We start from the raw sequence: 18,136 nt of genomic DNA on the forward strand, positions 1-18,136 counted from the left end.
TATTCATATTTATTTGTAGCCCCACGGCCAATCTTTCTGGCTGTAGCTTCTCAAGCATTTTTTGCAGGTTCTCTGCCGACTCACTGAGCAGGACAATGTCGTCTGCAACCTCAAATAGCGCTTTTCCCGTTTATCCGAAATCCTGCGCTGTCCCAGACAAACGTTCTAAGGTAACGCAACGCTATAACAAGTAGAAGAGTACAAATAACTAGCTTGGACAATATGTCAGTGCTGATCCAAACCACGAGAAGTAATCCGGCAAGCACTCCCAAATATTGAAAAGTAAGCTACCTGGATCTATCACTGAAAAGAATAGTATACAAACTATGTGTGCTGCCGGTGATGACATATGGTGTGGAAACTTGGCGCCTTACTAAAAAAGTGCAAAGAAAACTTAGGTCAGCTCAACGAGCTATGGAACGATGGATGATAGGGGTAAACCTCAGGGACAGGAAACGAGCCTCCCTGATCGGGGAGCAAACTGGAGTAGAAGATAACGTAGTCCAAATTAAGGAAAAGAAATGGACTTGGGCTTTCCATGTAGTGAGGCGAAGACAACCGCTGGGCTACAAGGATAACAGATCCGCCGAGAGGCGGGTCTAAGCCAAGGGAATGGCCATTAAACTTATGGATGGGCGAAATAAGAAAATTCGGAGGCAAGGAATGGACTCCGGCAGCGCAGGACAGGAGCGGGTGGAGGTCAATGGAGAGGCCTTCGTCCTGCAGTACACCTAAATAGACTGATGATGATGATTATGATGATGGTGATCAGGGGTAGTGGCCGTGCTGGCAAGTTTGTTGATGAATATTTCTCGGGATTGGGTGAGAGGTAAGTCCTTAAGGAACTGGGCAGGGATGATGCGTTTCAGTATCTGCCAGAATCCGACGTCCTTTCAAAGCTACTAACCCGACAGCGATGGTAGGATTACTGTGATTCCATAACCCTTCGCTCCGCGACCGGAGATCTATTGTCGGCTTTTTATTCCCTTTGGTGGTTACGTCAGCTCCTGCTCACGGTGCAAGGCGTGATTCTTCGGACCCCTATCCGCCAAGACCAGTTCCATACTGGGCCGAATTTCATATTCATTAGCCAGTCGTGGATACCGCACATGAAGGATATCTATGCTCCAGACAACGTGCATATGTCAAGTCACACGCTAGCGAAACGCCGTTCGCGACATCTGAGCTCACCAGACTCTTGAACAAGCGAACGACAGAGGTGCCCCAATGATTCGTAACCTCGTCGCCTCTCGGCGTGACGAGAACACAGACAAGATTTGGATGCGCGGAATGTGGTGCCAAACGTTCTGAAACATCGTGTGGCTAACCCTATTCACAAACCTCCAAAAGATCCCTCACAGGTGGCCAAGCTGTGCGCGATCTTACGTCTACCATCTGCAAACTGACGGAGCAAATTGTGACATCCAGGCTTGAACTACAGCCTCAAAGAACAGTTCTTTTACACGCGCCTGACTTTATTCAGACTGAACATGGGCATCAGGCGGCCATTTAGCGAATGGCGAATTAACCCCGGCCACATATTATGGGCGCAACTGCGCCTTCATTTTAAGCTGAGTAAGAATTATGGGCTTACGTCGGCGTTCCAAGCGGACCTTCATCCGGGAGGGATTCGCAGCTACTCGACTAAGTAGAATTTCAGGCGGCAATGACATCTGCTACATATTCGGCTACAGCGACTTTCCGTCGTTTTTACGCCCATTGGCGCTTCTGTTGATTCTCCGCAATTATCTGATAACGGCTGCCGCCGTTTTCAGCCGATTGCTAAACTTGTGATAGAGGCATAGTCGGTGGCAAGGGGAATAACAGTTGTGAAATAGTGGTCGGCGGTGGCGAGGAAGAGCGTCGGAGCGGCGCTAACTAAAAAGGATGGAACAGAATGAAAATATGGGGTGGAGAGGGCGTTTAGCCATATGCTGTTTCGCAGTAGAACACCTTGTCATGGAACAAAAGCCGGAAGAAATATAAACTTTGTTATTCTTCAGCTAAATTCTGAAGTTATTCAGCGTTTACAGTACCGTTACATATACACCTGGCGGCTATTTTCGATGTAACGCCCGCCCGGCAACGCTATAAGCCACGCGTAAAAACGGCATGTGCGTGGTCTGATAGTTTCTTTGAAAGTCGCATATAAAAACACCCTATACAAACACTTATGAATGAATGAACATACGTATATTCATGTATTACGTGCACGCATATGCAGGTGTGTGTGTATGTATGTATGTATGTATGTATGTATGTATGTATGTATGTATGTATGTATGTATGTATGCATGCATGCATGCATGCATGCATGTATTTATGTATGTATGTATGTATGTATGTATGTATGTATGTGTATGTATGCACAGGGTGTTGCGACGATAATTGGAACACTCAAAATTTTTCCTGAGCGCACCGCCGCTCTGTTCGCGCTCAAACTTGCCACGAAGGTCGCAATTTGTGGTCTATTTTGTTTGATACCGGGAACAACGATGGTGCTTACCTGTGTATTCTGAAAATAAATAAAAACGATTTTCGCCTATTGGAAAATGGCGGCTGAGTTGGACCTGCGAGCCAGCGGAAGTTGATGTTGGAACGACGAAAACCACCTGCAGAGTGAAACGCACGTTTGGGATTCACGTACGGAGCCAAATGGTGCAGCAGACGATCATAAAATGCACCTAGAAATGAGCTAGCAGACGATCAGAAAACCCGGTTTTCGGGCTCGCACGTCCAAATCGCCGCCATTTTCCCCTAGGCAAAAATCGTTTTTATTTGTTTTCAGGATAAACAGGTAAGAACCATCGTTGTTCCCGGTGTCAAACAAAATAGACCACAAAATGCGACCTTCGTGTGAAGTTTGAGCGCGAACAGAGCGGCATTTCGCTCAGGAAAAAATTTTAAAGTGTTCCAATTACCGTCGCAACACACTGTATGTATGTATGTATGTATGTATGTATGTATGTATGTATGTATGTATGCATGTATGTATGTATGTATGTATGTATGTATGCATGCATGCATGTATGTCTGTATGCATGCATGTATGTATGTTGTATGTATATATATATATGTATGTATGTATGTGTGTATGTAGTATGTATGTATGTATGTATGTATGTATGTATGTATGTATGTATGTATGTATGTACGTAGAGTCATGGACAAATGAAATGCGAACATGAGAATATGAACCAGAACAAGCAAAATTGAGAAATAAGGTTCGTGGAGGTCGAATAATGGCGCACTATTTGTATACCTTTGAACCTCGGTATACAGAATAATTATATAGCGAATTATCGGCTATAGCGAACAAAATACGAACTTCAGTTAGTCACACTTTATTTCAGTGACACTTATTCTTTTTGTAACAAAACCGAAACCGCGAGAGCCGCGCGATATCGGCTGTAACGAATAAATATTTCAGAAAGGCTGAGAAGCTACATGGAAAAACTCCCGACGTCCAAAACTGCAAAAGTAGAAAAGGGCCTTTCTTACGAAGACACTGTGGAAAACTTCATCCTTGTCAGTGTTGTGAAAAGCCACCAGACGATGATTACATCCTTCTTCAAATAAATAAGGACGCAGGCCTGTTTTGTCGAATGAGCTTTGTTCTGTTGTAATTTCATGTCCTCATGTTCCTGTTCATATAGTCTGAAATGCCACAAAAAGATAGGTGAGGATTACCTCGTTTATAGTGGGTTCGAATCCTAGAATAATGCGCTTTTTAATCTGGAATTTTGTCGCGAGCCAGATTGTCGATTTGTTACAGACGATTATTACCTCTATTGTCACAACAAATATTGGATGTAACAAATTTAATGCTCTTATACTACTTCGCTATAACGAGACTCGACTGTATATGGAAAAGCCCATTTCCCAACTTTGTTACTGTAACTAAGCCACGCGTCAATGTTACTTGTTTGGAAAGAAATCGCGCTGTTTGTGTGTTCTGGTTAGCATCTGTGTGTTCGTGTTTCATTTGTTCATGACTGTACGTACGTATTTATGTACGTATGTATGTATGCACACGTATGCATTTCCGTGATTTCGCATTTTATACTCAGATTATCGGTAACATCAGCAAGAAAACTCAAATTTCTATAATAGAAAAAATTTAGGTTCAGATTGAAAAAAAGGCTTACCGGAGCTATAATTGGTAAACATTTAGCATTGCGGGTCAAAGTCTGGCCCAAAGGGAAAAAAATCACACTTAACAAATTACAATGTGCGAAACAACAAAGAGAAGGTAGACTACAGGCGTGCGCAGTATTCGACCTATGTGACATAGCCTCTAGTGATTTGGCAATCGGCAGTCACCACAACCCCTGGCATAGTGATAAACACGAAGCTGAGCGATGCACAGTGCAGCCATTGGAGGCGCTATAATGCGGTACGAATCCGATAATTGATTTTTGATGCCGGGTTAAAACAGCTTAAAAAGACAGCAGATACAGTGCAAGGAAGGACAACAGGACGATGCGCTGTCCTTCCTTGTCCCATCCTTTGCGCTGTTTCTGCTGTCTTTGAAAACATACCAACCAGACCAAATTTCGACTTTGTTAAAATAGCTGAACATTTGAGTCGGGCTAAAACAACTGAACACTGGGACGAATTAAACGGAGGCACGCCCATTTGTCACTCTGCCGGATGGAATGCCATGGGGTGCAGATGTATTCTGGCTCCACAGCAGCGGGCGAATGTCGCCTCTTCCGGCTGCACTATGAAAAAGACGTGTGTTGCGTTTCGTAGAAAGGCCATCACTCCGCGGGCGGTCACTGTGGGAGGCGTGAGCAACTGTGGCTGAAATCGACGAGCACGTCTCGGCAGAGCTGCCTTCTTTTTGCCGGAGCTTTTCCCGAAAATTCTCCGCGGCCGGAGCAGAGCAAAAAGCCATTATCGTAAGAGTCGCCTCGGCTGCGCCGCACGTACGGAGAACTCGAATGGGCCAGCCTTGAACACTGGGTATTAGTTTTCTTTCCCGTGCCTGGTTGGGCGCGGGAACACCACGGACAGCGAGGGCAGTGCCAAGCCATCGTGTCTCCGGTCGTCCAGCTTTGTTCGATCCCCCTCGGTTGTTGGCCCCGCTCCGCAGATGTCGGGCCTCGTGCTTTTCTCCGCGTTTTAATTGGACTACGCATGGTTTAAGATGTAGTGCAACAATGTCCCGAGATTTTTAGATGCAAGAACATCAAACGGGTGATTGAGCGAAAAGGCCGGTGTCAGTGTCGGAAGCAGCGAAACGGCTCCTACACCCGCGTGACCGCGAAGCGTTTATATCGCCCTGTCTACATTTATATCGTCCCTGTCTACCAACGCGCTAAAGTAGAAACTGTAAAAAAAAAAAAAAAACAGCACCGATTTAATCGAAAAAATCGCAAACATTCTGCTCAGCGCAAAACTCGAAGGAGCACTCGGTGGCTTTCAACTGGGCATCGATTCTTCCACATTCACAACTCATACAAAGTGCCTAGGTGATCTCCATTTTTTTTTTTTGCAATATTCTTGCTATCCGACAAGCACCGGAAAGGTTTGCGGCGTCTTGAGGCGCGATTATTCCTTCGAGGTCGAGATTAGGTTTGCTAATGAAGTAAGTTTTAGTTTAAGCTTCTGGCTTTCGGGATTTTGGTTTAAATTATTGATAGCTCAACGACGTCAAGCGTGGTTCAAACGCCAGAGGTGCTCTGTGTACTGCTTCTTTTTATTCTTATTCCCTGATTTTCGTGCGCCCCAAGCTGCGTTTGCCAGAAACCGTTCGGTCACTTGCAAGCTATGCAATACAACGCATGTGTTGTTTAAATCTTCAAATGCAATGCGCTTTAAGGTAACGGAATGCACATTCGTGCTAGCGGAGCTGGTTTGCCCTCTTATTATGTAAATATATATATTGTCACGGATGAGACGTTGCTTTGGACTCAGTGATTGAAGGTTACCAGCGTTGCTGTTATGCACAAACCGGTCGCGAAATAAAGGTATACCGTACAAGCGCTTGCCGAGTCCGTGCGACGACTTCTTCCCGTCCACTGATGATGAATCAAGAGGGTATTTTCACTAAGTCCGCGGCGGCGTACAGGTGTCCACACCCAAACCTTATCTCCAGTATTGAAGTGTTCGTCACGTCGTCGATGATTACAACGGCCAGCGTCTCTGTGCTGCTGAGCCTTGATTGTGAACCTGGCCAGTTGTCGGGCCTTCTCTGAGCGTTGAGAAACGAGGTGGACCTCCTTGTGAGTGTCACCATGAGGGAGGAGTGGCATCATAGCATCGAGCATTGTGGTCACTTGCCGGCCGTGCACTAGCTGGAACGGAGAAAATCCCGTTGTTTCATGAATGGCGGTATTGTTTGCGAAGGTCACGAACGGAAACACTGCGTACCACACCCGGTGGTCCACGTCGACGTACATTGCCATCATATCTGTAATTGTCTTGTTTAGGCGCTCTGTCAATCCATTTGTCTGCGCATGATATGCCGTAGTTCTGCGATTGGTGGTGTGGCTCAAGCGTAGTATATCTTGAGTTAGTTTGGCGCAGAACACCGAACCACGGTCGGTGATTATGACCTGAGGCGCGCCATGTCGTAGAACTATGTTCTCGAATAAAAATGATGCTACTTCACACGTGGTAGCCGATGGAAGCGCCTTGGTTTCGATTGATTGATTGATTGTAGGGTTTAACGCGCCGATGAAACCCAAACGATGAGGCGCGCCGTAGTGGAGGGCTCCGGATTAATTTTGACCACCTGGGGATCTTTAACGTGCGCCGAAATCTCGTACACACGGGAGTTCTTGCTTTTAGCCTCCATCAGAAAAGCGGCCGCCGCGGCCGGGAATCGAACCCGCGACCTCGTGCTTAGCAGCGCAGCCTTGGTTTCGGCGTACCTAGTCAAGTAGTCAGTCGTAACGATGACCCAGCGGTTTCTTGCGTTTGACGTTGGGAGAGGGCCAAGAAGGTCCATTCCCACTTGATGGAACGGAGCCATCGGTGGTTCGATCGGGTGTAGAAGCCCGGCAGAACGCGTTGATGGTTTATTTCGTCGCTGGCATTCTCGGCACGTTTTGGTATAGCAACGGACTGCTTTGGGAAGGCCAATAGTAGCTTTCCCGTAATCGTGCTAGTGTGCAGCTGTAACCGAGGTGTCCTGAAATCGGGTCATCGTGACAAGCTTCGACAAACTCCTCGCGTTAGTTATCCGGCACGACTAGGAGCCCCGACCGCCCGCAAGCCTCAAAGTTCTTTTTGTATAAAAGAATTGTCCCGAAGGGTGAGCGCGTGTACAACGCTCCTAAGGGCTGTAGGGACAGTAGTCGCTTGGCCCTCTAGGTATGCGATGACCTGCCGGTGTTCAGGGTCGCTTCGCTGAGGCGTCAACATGTCTTCTATGCTGACTGCTCCCAAAAAACACGTTCTCGTCGTCGTCAGCAACAGTCGCCTGGGCAGCCTCCACGGGCACACAAGAGAGGCAGTCGGCATCACTGTGCTTGCGTCTAGACTTGTACGTTATCGTAACGTCAAATTCTTGTAGTCTGAGACTCCACCGAGCTAGACGACCACACAGATCATTGAGATTGGCGAGCCAGCATAAGGAGTGATGGTCAGTGACCACGCAGAAAGGGCGTCCATAAAGATAAGGACGAAACATTGTGATTGCCCAAATGACGGCGAGGTACTCTTTTTTCCGTAATTGAGTAGTTGCTTCGCATCCTGGACAGCACGCGGATCGCATATGCACCTGATTGCGGCTTGCGGCGATATATATATATATATATATATATATATATATATATATATATATATATATATATATATATATATATATATATATATATATATATATATATATATATATATATATATATATATATATATATATATATATATATATATATATATATATATAAGGATTGACAGTCAAGGCAAGAAAAAGCAAAGGGGAGGATGCGGTAGGTTATTGAAACAGATAAAGAATTTTTGGAAGAAAGAAAGAAAGTGGAGAAAAAATGCCCGCCGGGTGGGATCCGAACTCACGACCTCCAGAATACGCGTATGGTGCGATGACCACTACGCTACCGGCGGGGCTGTTTTTCCCCTCCACTTGCTCGGGTATTTATGTTAAGGGATTCATTGTCTGCGTTTAAGGGTGGTAGCCAGCGCCACTCGGACTACTCGGGGTGAACGGGTCCTTGTTTTTAACCCCCGGGCCGTGACTCGAGTGTCTACGACATGTCCAGAGTGGTCGAGCAGCGTTGAACCCTCTTAAGCTACCTTTGGCACCAAGACTGCCAGAACAGAGGGCCTCGCTATACATGTAGCGAATCTGAAATGGGAAATGAGGGGCTCAGTGAATTAAGACAGAATAAGGGTTGGCAGTCAAGAAAACCTCGGAAAGCAAAGGGGGGAATGCGGTAGGTTATAGAAACAGATGCATTTTTTAGTCAGAAAGAAAGTGGTGAAAAAACGCCCGCCGGGTGGGATCCGAACCCACGCCCTCCAGAATACCGTTCTGATTTCACATTTCTGATTCGCTACATGCATAGCGAGGGGCTCTGTTCTGGCAGTCTTGGTGCCAAAGGTAGCTTAAGAGGGTTCAACGCTGGTCGACCACTCTCGACATGTTGTAGACACTCGAGTCCCAACCCGGGGGTTAAAAAGAAGGTCCCCTTAAACCCGAGTAGTCCGAGTGGCGCTGGCTACCACCCCCAAGTACAGGAAACAAAAAATACATTAACATAAATACCCAAGAAAGTGGTGGGGAAACAGCCCCGCCGGTAGCGTAGTGGTCATCGCACCAGACCGGTATTCTGGAGGTCGTGGGTTCGAATCCCACACGGCGGACATTTTTTCACCCCTTTCTTTCTGACTCAAAAAATTCTTCATCTGCTTCTATGACCTACCGCATTCCCCCCTTTGCTTTCCGAGGTTTTCTTGACTGCCAACCCTTATTCTGTCTTAATTCCCTGAGCCCCTCATTTCCCATTTCTGATTCGCTGTATGTATGTATGTATGTGTATGTATGTGTGTGTATTTATGTGTGTATATGTGTATGTATGTATGTATGTATGTATGTGTGTATGTATGTATGTATGTGTGTGCGGGTTTTCACATTCACGATAAGGGATAATACAAATTGTTACCTTGAGCTCAGGGTCAAATGTTTCTCGTAGCACCGACGTAGATTATTGCAAAAGAAGGCTCAAATTTCTTCACGCACAACATAAGGTTGGCTACCACCCAGCCGGCCCCGGGTGTGGCGCCCATTGCGTGCACGGCCAGAAGAGTGAAGTGCTGGCGCGCTTCGTCACCTGAACTCGGTTTTCGGACTCGCAGTGGGTGCCAAAGGGAGAGGAAGTGCGTGCGTTATACCAATCATCGTTTTTCCCTCTCTGTCTCTTGCAGTACCGTTTCACGGGAGCCGGCCTGAACCCGGCGCGTTCACTGGGGCCCGCACTCATCACCAACACATGGAGCCACCATTGGGTACGTCTGCCCGCGGTCTTAGCACTGAAGGCGTCCAAGTGTCTGCTACAATATTCTACACTCCTGCATGCGCACTGTGGCGTAGTGCCTCCGGTATTGATGCACGTGATCAGCACTAGGGAAGAGCAAAACGCACAAGCCGCGAGTTTTAGGGCGAAAGCCTTAGATCTCTATGTTTCACTGAATGCGTGGTGTGTAAAAAAATGGTTTGCTGTACAAAGAATCGCACAGAAACTCGGAGCGCGCGTCGGGAAAGAGAAACAACGCCGGAGGGGGATAGCAAGAAATGGCGATGGAGCGTGCCGCTGGAAAAGGGTCGGCTGCCTCTTCCGCACGTGCAATACGAGGCGCCGTAAGAGGTGAAGGTACCGACGAGGGCGAACAGGAAGCTCTTGGCGATGGCGAGCGCGCGAACGAATTTCGGACGTTGCTGTCTAGGGGGCTGGTCAAGTGGCGACGGCGCAGCCGCTATGTTCAAACGAAGTTTCAACTAGGCTTTTGTCTTCACATTCTTGGAAAGTTCTAAGCCTCCCCCGTGATTCCTGTACAGTACGGGTAAGGACGGCTTTTCGTTCACCTTAAGTCGTGTATCGCAAGAGTGCTGCCAACTTTGTTTTTCTCTGTTTGTTCTATTGTGTGCGTTTATGCGTTGCCTGCAGCATGTCACGACAGGTTTGATGTGATGGCGATTTTGGTGTCCCGGTGAATCCATCACCATATAAAGTTGCAATGTAGGTTGGGATTATTTGAGAACAGTTTCAAACGGCATCTTCGAAAATTTAAAGAGGATTTTGGGCGTTTTGTTTACTACATGTTAAACCGATGAAGAATTTTAAAAAATGCCAGGGTGATTGAATATTCAGCACTCTTCTTTAGAACAATAAACTTTCAGCAACTTTTGTGAATGACCTACGCAGGTTGTGGTTCACCGAATATGCAACTGTAGTCGTTTCACTTCCTTAACAAGATGACCAAAATTTTCGGGGAGTGTCTTTAAAAAACCCGCTGCTGTGGATAAGTGCCTAGGCCGCTGTGTTACTAAGCATGATATCGCGGATTTGTTTCCCGCCACGGCGGCTGTGTTTCTGATGGAGGCGAAAGGCAAAAACACCCATGTGTGCGGAAATTCTGGACACGTTAAAGACCTTCGTGCTCCCAATTGATTCGTATCCCTCCACTATGACGCGCTTCATGTGATACCCAAACTTCTTGTCATTTACAAACGCATCGCTTGGCAACCAACACCCAGGCACAGTCCTGTCATGGCGTTGTGCTAGTGATAACGTCGATTACGCCCCTCACCCGTCATAGCGCCAGTCTTCACGTGTCAGCCTTCTTCTGATCTTCGCCACGGCTAAACAAATTAGCGCCAATCCACCCTGTGAAGGTGGTTGGAAAGCAAAGCTGTAAACGGCACCCACAACAATTACCCATGCGACATCACTTAAATTCACTCACATCCCTCTACAAATAGCAAAACCAGAGAGAAGTGAAATACGCTTAACCACACCCTCTATTACGTCAGAGATATTCTTGCTGAAGTTAAATTAAAGCAAGATGCATGAACGGTGGTTGGTTGAGTTGTATTGGTGTAGCACATGAGTGGAAACTTTTTTTGTAAAATTAAAGCTCAAACCCGGTGTCAGACGATCTCACTTCTCCGCCTCTGCCGTCGCGGACAGAGGCGACGAGATCGGTGGCAGAGACGGAGCAGGAGAAGGAGGATGAGGAAATACTCCTATTCACATTTTTGAACGGCCCAGAGTGCGGCCCAGGGGAGTGGTTCCTTCCTCACTGTAGCCCATATTCAGTCCGCACCGTCTGTGCGCTCTCCACCAGCTGAAGTTGGGTAGGCAGAGAGGGGCTGGACATCAGCATCTCCCATTGCTTTTTTTCGGTAGTTGACGGAAAGAGAGAACGGTGCTCTGGAATAAAGTCGCACACCCCGATTATGTGTCAGATTGTTCCCACTTCTGAGCAAAATTTACATCAGCGTCGTAGCGGATCGGGTGCATTAAGTAAAGACGCGTCGGGTGTGGGAAAAAGCCGGATTGTATGAGCCGTACGGTAGTTTGTTGTTCTATGGAAAGGTAAGGCGAAGGTAGCGTCTGTCTCAGAAGGCGATAATGCTGGGTTATCTCCCTGAACGAGACAAGAGGGTGACTGTCCTCGTTCAGCTCCATAGCACTGGGGGCAAAAGTGCAGGCTTTGTGGGCGTATTCGTTGCCCTCCATGGAAGCGTAAGCGGGTGTCCAGATGAGAGGAATGGAACCATTTCGGGAGTGGTTTTTACAGCAAAGCTGTAAATGGCTAGGATCCAGCAGATCGTCTCCGGTCCCAAAGCGATGTAGACAGGAATCGCTAGCGAGCGTAGCGCCACGTTGCGGAGCCCACTCAAATACCCGGAATCGTTAAACTGCGCGCCACACCCCCGGGGCATGGAGAAAATCATACAAAATTAAAAAAGGTCCTAGGGCTTTCATAAAGCATGCACCGTGATTACCATACCCGCGCTATAATAAATTTCTACCCACGATTCCTGTGTGTTTTGTAGCGTAAGCTACACTGGCCGAGGTTGAGCAGTCGCGCGTGTGCCTGAAGGGCCGTTCTGCGCAAGCGCGAGGGGCATTTGATTGGATTCGATTCGATCCGATTCGATTGGCTTGGCTTGGCTTGGCTTCAATAGGATTGGATCGGATTTTGATTGGATTGGAATAAAGTGGATTGTGTTGGATTGTGTTGCGTCATAGCCGCGGCAGACGCACTGGCAGCGGCACGTGCCCAGGCAAGTCTGACGCTGCGTCGGGGTCGCTTGATAGCCGTTTCACGTGGCTCCTGAAGAGGCGCGCTGAGCATGCGCGAGGAGCAGTGAGTGGACATGACTGGACTTTCAGTTAACAACCAGGAACAATGCTCAATCGCAAATGACAAACAAACGTGTTTTGCTTCGTGCACCCCTTGGACTACGACCCAGTCAAACCTCACGTGGAGGCTCGGCACCGCAGCTTTGCTGGCCATCCCTCTTCACGGGGTGGAAGGGCTCTGGACTTTTTAGCACACGCAGTGCACGTCGGGATACCAAACCCGCCTGGTAATTCCGGTAGGCTTATTGGGAATCGGTTACTATTTTCCGAACCCCCGGTTGAGTGCAAGCCAAGGCGATGGCTGCCTCTTCTGCTGCCATCATGTCTTAGGCCTTGAGTGAGGCACACGCAAGGAAGTTGGTTCTGGAGGTAGCCACGATGATGGCGTACTACTGCCCTCGATGTTGGGAGGCGTCAGTGTAGATAACTGCATGATCCCCACCGAGGGTGATGTTGAGCGCTTGAGCCCGTGCTTGTCGGCGATCCTCGTCGTGTCAGGGGTTCATATTTCTAAGCAAAGGGAGAATCTTTAGTTCCTGTCGCCAATAGTGCGGGAGTATATCAAGCGGAGTGACATTCTGTGCTGCCCAGACAATCTGGTGAAGGATACGGCGACCCACCGCAGTTCTGCTCATTTGGAGCTTCTGGTTAGAAAGATGGCCCTCTATCAGCTCTTCCACCGTGTTGTGGAGCCCTGTGCTAAGCAGCCTCCCTGCACTCAGAGAAAGACCAATGGCCTGCTCAACCGCCTTTCTAATCATTATATAAAGCATCTTTATAACCTCCTTGCCGAGAAGAAGACAGGGGGTTGACGTAAGTGATGCTCGAGAGGACAAGAGCTTGAATTAATCTAAAGGTATCGGATTCCTTGAGCCCTTACTTCTTTGTGGAAACTCGCCTGATCATGTGTATGATTTGATTGATACTGTGTTTGAGGCGCTGCAAGATACGTCACTGTTGGTGTTGGCCTGGAGATGTAGGCGCAGGATCTTGATGCTGGGGTTTGGAGTGATGGCCTGGCCATCAAGGAGTATTTGTATGTGTTCCTTGAGGTATCGTCTGGCGTGAGGGTGGACAAGGAGCTGATAATTTTTACGCGAACACTGGAAGCCACAGACCTATTGGCGTACTAGAAGGGAGATGCCATTGATTGGTGTGACGTTCCTTTAATCGCTACCGCGTGGCATTTAGCGAGAATGCAGGGGTTAAAGCCGTAGATGTGCTTGGTCAGTGCACCACTTGTCTTTCTCGTCTCCGCGTAGGCTCGTAGCTAAATCATTCCACTTCCGGCCACCGAGGTGAAAGGACGTGTAATCATGTGCTCCGACGGAGCGGCTTTTGCGGCCCAGGCTGGCCGCGGAAACAGGGTGCCAGTAGCCGAAGAAGATTATCAGATTATCTTGCCTCAACTGCCAACTGGACGCATTGCTGTGAATACGGTTTTTTTTATGCTGACGTGAAGGCACGCCCCTATCGTGTCGAAGATTTTCGGGATACGCTCGCCCGGACCGGAATGCTCTCGGATGTCGTCGCCCTGGGGGCGTACCAGATTAACCATGTCTGGGCCGTCACCTTTAACAACGCAGAAGTGACGAATAAGATGCTGGCTTTAGGCGAGCAGGAAGTAAAGAGACACCGCTGCCTCGTCATCGACCCGCAGAACCAGCAGGTGAGGCTGAAGCTTCACTGGCTGCTGCAAGGGGTTGACGACGAGGACATCCCTACCGCAATCGCGGTTTTCGGGAAGGTGACTGAAGTCACCAAAGAGCGGTGACGTGTGCAAGGCGTGCATGACAAAGGCTCAACGACCAAGACTGTTATGCTGAAGCTAAAAACCGCTGTTAAATTGGACGACTTGCCACACCAGATCCGTGTGGCGGGCGAGCTGGCTCTGGTGGTCACCCCGGGAAGGCCAATGCAATGCCTGCGGTGTCACGGGACGGGACACGTCCGAAAGGAATGCAAGGTTCCCCGCTGCTCACGGTGTCGGCGCTTTGGCCACACAGACGCGCAATGCGTTCGCACTTACGCAAACGTCGCGGGCCTAGTGGGGGGTGATGCCGCCAGCGAACTCCTCATGGACGTGAGTGAGGCAGAGAAAGCTGCACGTGGCACGGGAGACCAGGTGACCAGCGGCGGAACCTCAAGCACGCACCTCCCAAAAGAGGAAAGCGTTCCGAAGACGCAGGAGGTTCAAGACGGAGCCGTGCTTCAACAGCATACAAGCAGCCCTGAGGGTGTACAGCTGACGGAAAGCCTCGACGGCGGGAATTATCCGGAGAAAATGGACGAAAGCAACGCGGCCGGCACCACTCCAACCACGAAGCGCAGCCACGCCGAGGCGGGTGACGGAAATCCTACGACCAAGCATGCAAGCCGAGAGGAGCCGCCAACTAAGACGAACTTGATTCGACGGGCGTCGTTTTTGCCAAGGCCCCCAGCACCCAGGACCCAGCACCCAGGACTCAGCACCCAGCACCCAGCCACCCGGACCGGACGCTCCCACCAACGCCATCCCCGCAGCAACAACCACACCTCTCGTGCGAGGTGGAGCCCGGGGGGCGTGTGACGACGCCATGACGCGAACAGGTACGAGCCATGCTCTCGGTCTCCTTCTTTAAATATAAAACTGTATGGAAGGCTCTCTAAACATCGGAACATTGAATGTCAGAGGTCTATAGCCACCAAAAAAAGCAAGGGCATGTGCATCGCCTTCTAACGAAACGGGGTCTAGACGTCCTGGCCATTCAGGAAACGAAAATTATCGGAGAGGAGGAGACTGCGAGCATGGTGGACCGTTTCTCTGTGCGTTATTACGCATGCATAAGTCATGCCGTCGGTTCTTCAGCCGGGTGTGTTTTGTTTATCAAGAAGTTGCCGTCTTGGAGGTGCAAGCCGTGAAATCCTATGATTCAGGCAGGCTCGTCATGTGTGATTTGTTGCATGGCTCATTACTGTGGCGAATAATATGCGTATTTTCCCCGAATAAGACTGATGATAGGGAAATTTTTTTTGATAATCTTAGGCACCATTTAACAACTGAAAGACTAGTTATAATAATGGGTGATTTTAATTGCGTGCTATCGTCGCGAGATAAATCAAGCAGCAGTCCTTACAGAGATGCCAGCACAGACCTTCTGGCTGAACTTGTAGAAGAGTTCAGTATTGTAGACATAGCAGAGTGTCTGCAGGGAAACCGTGATGTGCAGTACACCCATTTTCAGGGGTCCAGTCACGCGAGACTGGATAGGTTGTATGTGTCGCTGGACCTAATAAGAAAATGTGAAAGTTATAGTGTATTGCCGGTTTCTTTTTCAGACTATTGCTTGGTGCAGTGCAATATTGGGAAAAAGAAAGATACAGCTCCCTTTAACTGGGATCTCTGGAAACTAAATGCAAAGCTTCTTAGAGATGAAGTATTTTGTTCTTACACCACAGATAAGTTTAAAAACTTTGAGCTAGATGAGAACGAACCAATTTTTCAGAACTGGAAACTGTATAAAGAAGATATAAAAATGAAAGCAATCGAAAGGTCCTGTTGCATAAAACACGAGGAACAAATAAAAGAAAATACGTTACGAACGAACTTGAAAAAACTAACGAGTCTGGAAGGTAAAATTCCGGGCGTTTTCAGTGACGACATTCGGCAAACTAAGCAGAAGCTTGAGCTGATAGATGAAGACCGTTATCGCGGTGCACTGGTGCGGGCGAGAGCAGAGCCTCCTTCCCCCCACCTCTGGGGTTGTCGGCTCGTTCAAATATGAAAGCATTTCTCAGAAAAAACGGCAGCGTGTGAGCTGCCACCAAACGCCCACCAAAAGAGCGTTAGGAATAGAAAAAGCGCACACGAAGCGCAACCAAATAGACGAGATAATATGGAAAGGACACACTACAACTCAGACAGATGAAATCGAAAGGGCGTTCTTTGAACACTTTCAGGCACTCTTCGCGTTTCAGAAGGTTTATATGGAAGGTTTTCGGAAATATTTTGTCGGGGGTATGCCCAGATTAGACGATGACGCAAAATCGGCGCTGGAAGTGCCAATCTCGCACGATGAAGTAAAAACGGCGATTGAGGACCTAAATCCGGACAAATCGCCTGGCCCAGATGGACTAAGTGCAGCCTTTTACAAGGAAAATAAGCATCTTCTGGTTCCCATTCTTCGAAATATGTTTAACATGGCCTTAGAAAAGAAAACTCTTCCTCCATCCTCTTCCACTGCCCATACCGTGTTAATCCCGAAAACAGAAGATACCGAAAAACTAAAAAGCGTAACATCTTACAGGCCGATATCCTTAACAAACGTGGATTACAAGGTGTTTATGAAGATTCTCGCCAGAAGGTTGCAAACAGTAATGGAAGAATTAGTAGGACCGCATCAGACTTGTGGAATTAAGGGTCGTTCGATCTTTTCCAACATTCATAAGGCGAGGTGCGTTCTGGAGTGCTGTGACGCCACTAACACTGGCGTCGCAGTGCTTCAGCTCGACCTAGAGAAAGCTTTTTACTGCGTGTCACATGAGATTTTGCTTTTCGTATTAGAACATGTTAATGTCGGAAATGTAATAAGTCAGGGCGTTGCTTTGGCATATCAAAATTGTACCACACGCCTAATAGTGAACAAGAACCTTGGAGCGCCTATTTGTGTACAACGATCGGTGCGCCAGGGATGTCCCCTGAGCCCACTGCTGTTTGGTATTTATATCGAGGCCTTGTGCCAGAGCATCATCCGAAATGAGGCAATTAACAGGTACAAACTGCAGGCAACCGAAGTTAAGCTTTTGGATTACGCGGATGATGTGGCGGTGTTTTGCACCGACAAACAGAGCATTTCGTTGGTGGTGCAGACGGTCAAGCGCTTCGGGGATGTCACAGGAAGTCAGGTTAATTGGGGAAAGTGTGTCGGCTTTTGGCATGGAGCTTGGTTATCGACACCAAGCACTTTCGAAAACGTGAGTTGGGCGACAACACCAGTGAAGTACCTGGGTACGCCCCTTGAGCATTATCGAGATAGCGAGCCCTACTGGCGAAGACAGGTAAACGATTTGAACGAAAGGGCAGAGAAATGGAGAGGGGCGCGGCTGTCTGTATTCACGAAGGCCACTGTATGTAACTTATTTCTCGTAGCAAAGATCTGGTTTGTGATGCAAACACTACATTGCTCAAGGGTTAATGTACAGAAATTGCACAGGGTCTTTGCCGTTTTTGTGTGGTCCTCAACGTGGGAAAGATGCAGTCGTACCAATCTGTTCAGGCGGGTCCGCGAGAGTGGCTTGGGGCTTGCACACCTGTACGTAATACAGCTAGTTAATCGCTTCCTGTTTTTACGAGATACTAGGGATCCTTTTCTGCGCACGGTTATTCAAGTTCGGCTGGCGCGTGCATTACCTGCATTTGTCGTATCCTCAGGAAGCATGACGGGTGGCATCCACGGTTATTTGAAAGAGGTTGTTATGTCTTTTTAGTTTCTAACTGCCCGTTTTTCCTTTGAATATTTGAGTTCAATTGCACGTAGAAAACTGTATAAGGATGTCTGCGATACTGTCTTTCCAATACCGTTGTACAGAGCTCTGTACTGTGGAGGCCCAGGACAAGACGTTTTGAAACGTGTAAGACGAATGGAAGTTAATCCGGGAGTCAAGTCCTTTTTCTTTAAACTGCATACGGGTACACTTTCAGTGAAAACCTGGATGCAAGAAAGTGGACTGTTTGTGCCCTGGGGAGTCAACTGCTCTATTTGCAAGCAACCGGAGAATATCGCGAGCACGTTTTTCTGCATTGTTGGGCGGCCGTC

The 18,136-nt window shown here is 48.1% G+C and overlaps 1 protein-coding gene and 1 non-coding gene across 2 annotated transcripts in view; both read left to right on the top strand.

Annotated features, from left to right (window-relative positions):
- LOC144155280 (lens fiber major intrinsic protein-like) overlaps nucleotides 1-18,136 on the top strand; it is a 59,326-nt gene that overhangs the window by 17,026 nt on the left and 24,164 nt on the right. The window contains exon 2 of the mRNA XM_077686612.1: nucleotides 9,397-9,477. Coding sequence (XP_077542738.1) covers nucleotides 9,397-9,477 — 81 coding nt within the window. The remainder of the gene's footprint in view (nucleotides 1-9,396; nucleotides 9,478-18,136) is intronic.
- Trnat-ggu (transfer RNA threonine (anticodon GGU)) lies at nucleotides 8,763-8,835 on the top strand. Its single transcript has one exon. It is a non-coding gene; the product is annotated as a tRNA-Thr (tRNA).

This window comes from Haemaphysalis longicornis, unplaced genomic scaffold (assembly GCF_048455015.1).
Source record: "Haemaphysalis longicornis isolate Haplotype H1 unplaced genomic scaffold, Haemaphysalis longicornis Haplotype H1 scaffold_1, whole genome shotgun sequence".
Classification (NCBI taxonomy): Eukaryota; Metazoa; Arthropoda; class Arachnida; order Ixodida; family Ixodidae; genus Haemaphysalis; species Haemaphysalis longicornis.